The 4,594-nt window shown below is 44.5% G+C and overlaps 1 protein-coding gene across 1 annotated transcript; it reads right to left on the bottom strand.

The window, feature by feature from the left end:
• Nucleotides 1-227: 227 nt before the first annotated feature.
• Nucleotides 228-4,259, bottom strand: vgll3 (vestigial-like family member 3). The gene is made up of 4 exons (XM_014173901.2): nucleotides 3,828-4,259; nucleotides 2,814-3,177; nucleotides 999-1,571; nucleotides 228-854 (listed from the first exon to the last, which is right to left on the bottom strand). The coding sequence occupies exons 1-4, from the start codon at nucleotides 3,945-3,947 to the stop codon at nucleotides 817-819; spliced, it is 1,095 nt and encodes a 364-aa protein (XP_014029376.2). The 5' UTR covers nucleotides 3,948-4,259; the 3' UTR covers nucleotides 228-816.
• Nucleotides 4,260-4,594: the final 335 nt, after the last annotated feature.

Raw genomic sequence — 4,594 nt, 5'->3', positions numbered from 1 at the left:
ATTGACTGATTTCCTTATATGAACTGTAACTCAGTAAAATCTTTGAAATTGTTGTATGTTGCGTTTATATTTTTGTTCACTATAGATGGATTTCTGAGTAAAAGTTCAAGGCTGACCTACATATCGTTCCTAAACAATGCTGGGTGATATTCAATTATCAGATTTGATACAAAAAAATGACATTTAGCTGTGTACTTTGAGTCAGATCTTAAAGATGTAGGGCACGATTGCCAATAGAACTTAGCAATTTATTACACATCAATAATGACATTTCTCCACACATACAGAACACTAGGCAACATGACAACACAGGGTTGGTGAAAAACAATTAGCAACAATCAAACACTTTACGGAAATGACAATCACTTCAGATCACAGTACTACTGTATATACAACATATATTTCAGTCAATTACACACATATAGCTAGTTACACACATAGCAGAATATTAAAAGATCAGAAAGAGGCTTGGCTGAGCAGTGTTCCCACAAACTATATTCTTTAAACAGAACCCTCATTTGGGATACTAGTTCCCAATCAACCAGCTAATACTTTTGGTACAAATTAGGAACAAATATTTTGCCAAAGAGTGATCTGAAGTATCCCTGGTGGATTGTGAGGCATGGAGAGTAGTCTATATTTCTCAGGAAGGCTTTCTGAGAAACCTAAATCCACCCTGGAGTTCTGAGTTCTTCTAGTGAGTGGAGAGTCTTCTAGAGAACGAGTCCACCAAAAAATGTGGTTCCAGGAGGTTCTGTTAGAGCTGATCACAGCTCAGTGGCAGGGTGACGACACTGTGACGTCATATCCTCTCTCTCAGAACCAAACAGCCTTCACTTTGTCCTGATCCAGACCTGGAGAGAGAGAAACAGCGTAACATCAACTTTTAGATAAAACAACAACGTAGCAGAAACGTAGACATGGGAGAGAGAGTGCATGTGTGTGTGTGTGTGTGTGTGTGTGTGTGTGTGTGTGTGTGCTCCAGGTCAGAGGCTTACCTGAGTCGTAGATATCCATGGGTGTGTGTAGAGCAGTGGGCCAGGCTGAGGGGGTCAGGGTGGGGGGGCTGGCCTGCTCCACCTCTGTGTTCACATCACTGTGTATCCCTGGGCTCTGGCTGCTGTGTGTGGTACTGTGTGTGCTGTGTCCCACAGGGCTGTGGGCTAGGGGGCTCTGAGTCTTCACACCAGGCAGGAGCAGAGGGCTGAACCTGGGGTCTAGGCCTGGGCCATGGGACGGGTGGGAATGTAATACTGCGTGTGTGTGCCGGGGGTGCATGTGTGTGTGAGGGTGTGTGTGTGGGTAGACGTCGTGAACGTGTGTGTAGCTGGCGGAGGTCTGGGGACTGAGGCTGTAGGCCCAGGGGTCAGGGAGAGAGGTTGGAGGAGGGAGGCTGGGCTGGGGAAGAGCGTGGCCTGTCCACAGAGCTCTGTCTGGGGCATGGAAGCCTGCAGGGCTGGGGGAGAAGTCTGGGTGGATGGGCAGACAGGGGCTGGTCTGGGACGGGTAACCTCCACCCCACAGAGAAGAGGACAGAGAACTGCACTGGCCTTCCGAGAGAGATACACTATCTGAAAGAGAGACATGGATATAGTCAGTAAACGATACACAGACATTCATGTAAACAGCCTAAAGGTTACCAGTAGTGCTGAGCGATTAGTGCTTTTTGAGGTTGGTTCGGTTTCGGTTCGATCATTCAAATATAATAATGGTTTTCTATTTCGGTTTAGATAATTATTTTAGACATTAAATGCACTATGTATTATGTGGGTTGAATGCTGTAACAACACAGACTAAAACAATACAAGTCCCATGATGGTAGTGACTGCACATTACTGCTTATCACTTTTTGTGTATATTACATTTGTTTTATTTATTTATTTATCTCATCTCTATAGAGCTGCCGCTGATGCTGTCTGACAAAATCACAATTTTATTAGTACTTAAAAGTAAATAAGGCAAATTTTATGACTGCTGAATACCAACTATCAATCACTTAGATCAGTGGTTCCCAAACTGTTTTGCTCAGTCCGGCTTTCAACTTCCTCTTGAAAGTTGTAATAGTAGAATGCACAAGGTGCCATTTGTAAATTGGGTAGTGCATCATCAGTTCCTCTTGTCATGTTAGTCATTACAGACCTTAGAGAGATATTTATAACTTAAATGTCCAGATCAACTAGCCCATGTCAGCTAACGTTTGTTTTTGCTAGGTTTTTTAGCACATAGATTTGGTAGTAATGTTCGAGTCACTCATATATCACATTAATGCACATTAGACATGGCAAAATGTATAGAATTGTAAGAAAATGAGCTTTAAAACGGCAAAGTTTTCTTTGCACCCCATGACAAAATGTGTAGAACGGGAAATAAGCTGTAAACCTGTTAAAAGTTCTCTCCGCCAACAAGAGATGTGTGAACAGTTTGTGTCATGAACAGTTCTGCACGAACTATGTAGAATATTGGACTGCTGGAAAGGACAAACCCCAACTAACTTTACATCTCACAGTTTGGGCTTGATCTGATTTATCTCTAAAGAAACTGAGCATTGAGCTCAGACAGAACGAAATGCAATTCTAATAATCGAACCGATGTTGGTTTAAAAAAAATGAAAGAATACCCAAAATGTCAGTTAATCGCTCAACACTAATTACCAGTGAAGAATATATATCGTAAAAGGTTTTTAGGAACACTAGGTTTTTCCACAATTACATTTTTATTATTCTAAATAAAAAGTAACAGTAAAAGACAATGAATCCATTTGAATAACACTGTTTCAGATGAGTAATGGTACGAGTGTCCCTGTGTGCTCCTACCTTTCCACAGTCCTGCCGAGGCAGAGGTGTGAATGGGTGGGCACCTGGAGCTCTTGGTCTCTCCGGTGAAGGTGCTGGGTTGGCTCAGAGCCCTGGAGAAATGCTCATCCACCACATCCTCGATGTTGCCATGGAAATAGGTGAACAGGACACACCTGGAGCTCAGGTACTCTGCCTCAGCCGGCTGGCTGTCCTTCCCAGACCTCCAAGAGCCCCCCAGCCCAGAAACCTCCAGGCCCTGTCGGACCTCCTTCTCCCCAGCCAGCCTCCCCCCTCCACCCCCACGCTGCTGTTGCTGTCTCCGCCCTGGAAACTGCTGCTCCGTGCTGTCCTGCTGCATCCTACTGTAAACACCCAGCTTCTTCTACAGAGAGAGGGAAATAGACCGAGAGAGAGGGAGAGGGAGAAAAATGTATGCCACAGATTCAGCCATGAGAGCACCAGCCTGTATGTCTAGTCAGCACCACAACGATCAAACCAGATGATTCAACGTGTATACATCAACTGAACAAAATACATCCCTCGTTAAAAGTCATACTAGCCAGTATAATTACTTAAATTCTCTATGACCTCTATTTTAAGAAAAACGAATCATCTTTACAGACCGAAGTTTATCCAAAAAGTTGTAGGACGTTTCCGCGCGTGTGTTCTGGTGAAAGTATGACGACTATGTAAGTGCTCGTGGCCGTACCAAATGAACCATCATCGTCAACATTCCTGAGTGACAGTGACGAGCTCCCATTACATCACCCTTCTGATGGAACGAGGAGTCCGAGTCATTCTGCATGACCTGCTCTAACTAAATACATCACGAGCAATGACAGCTTCAACTTTTCAAGTTCTGTGATACCCAGGACTCTTCACTGTGAACTGACATCTGCGACGCCCCAAACCATTGCTCACGGAGTGTATTAGTGCGTAATAGCGCCAATTATTAGAACACAAAAAATAGCCTAGTATTAGAAAACAAACAAATACTACGTCATTACTATTTGGTGTAGTCTGGACACCCACCTGTTGCTGGTGCTGATGGTGATAGTATGCTGCTTTGTAGGCTGCTGCCGCTGCTGCTGAAGACGCAGGGAGGTAGTGAGCTCCATAACTCTGGTGAAACATCACATCCAGACAACTCATGGCTGTGACGAAGCTGGCAGGGGCTCAAAGAGAAACACAGCCTGAATCAGCGCTCCTCAGACGGATGTAATCCTTAGGTCCACCGCTACCTCCATATAAACCATGGCGGTGACAATAGACATGCCGTCGGTGAAAGGAGCTGTTTGCATAAAGACAATACCGAGCCAATAGGACCAACACCTCCTACTGAGCCGAACCAAACCCGAGTGAAAGCGAACATATGGTACCCGACAGACTCCACTTGGCAAAGTTCTTAGAAGCGACTCTGATTGGAGGAAAGTTTTAACGGTACTATGGGGTATGGAGAGGAGAGGAGGGATGGGACTCTGCGCGTACACGCCCACGGAGCGCATACCCGCGGCTCGGAGGAAGAGAGGTATGAGGTGTGAGTGTGGCATCCTCTTGAAGGTAGAATTTGGAGGCTTTCAGTGAATTGAAATTGTGAACATCGTCAGATAAGTGAATGTAAATATCCAGTATTGTGTCATGGACTGTGTTTAATTTTATGTTATAATTTTAACCCATTGGGTGTGGCATGTCTATTTGGGGAATTCCATACTATTGTAAAACATTTGGCCTAGTTTTCCAGTACACTTGGCAGGCTTTGACATTACCAAAAAAGGGGAGAATGTGGCAGACACAGGTAA

This window comes from Salmo salar, chromosome ssa25 (genome assembly GCF_905237065.1).
Source record: "Salmo salar chromosome ssa25, Ssal_v3.1, whole genome shotgun sequence".
Taxonomy (NCBI): domain Eukaryota; kingdom Metazoa; phylum Chordata; class Actinopteri; order Salmoniformes; family Salmonidae; genus Salmo; species Salmo salar.
This window is presented reverse-complemented; position numbering and strand designations above follow the sequence as displayed.

Bases quoted from the DNA above. Each gene is read 5' to 3' on its own strand.
- vgll3 (XM_014173901.2), bottom strand. From the start codon at position 3,947: ATGAGTTGTCTGGATGTGATGTTTCACCAGAGTTATGGAGCTCACTAC. The intron at 3,178-3,827 runs GTGGGTGTCCAG...CTCTCTCTGTAG, and splicing joins ACCATCAGCACCAGCAACAG to AAGAAGCTGGGTGTTTACAG. The intron at 1,572-2,813 runs GTAGGAGCACAC...TCTCTCTTTCAG, and splicing joins CTCGGCAGGACTGTGGAAAG to ATAGTGTATCTCTCTCGGAA.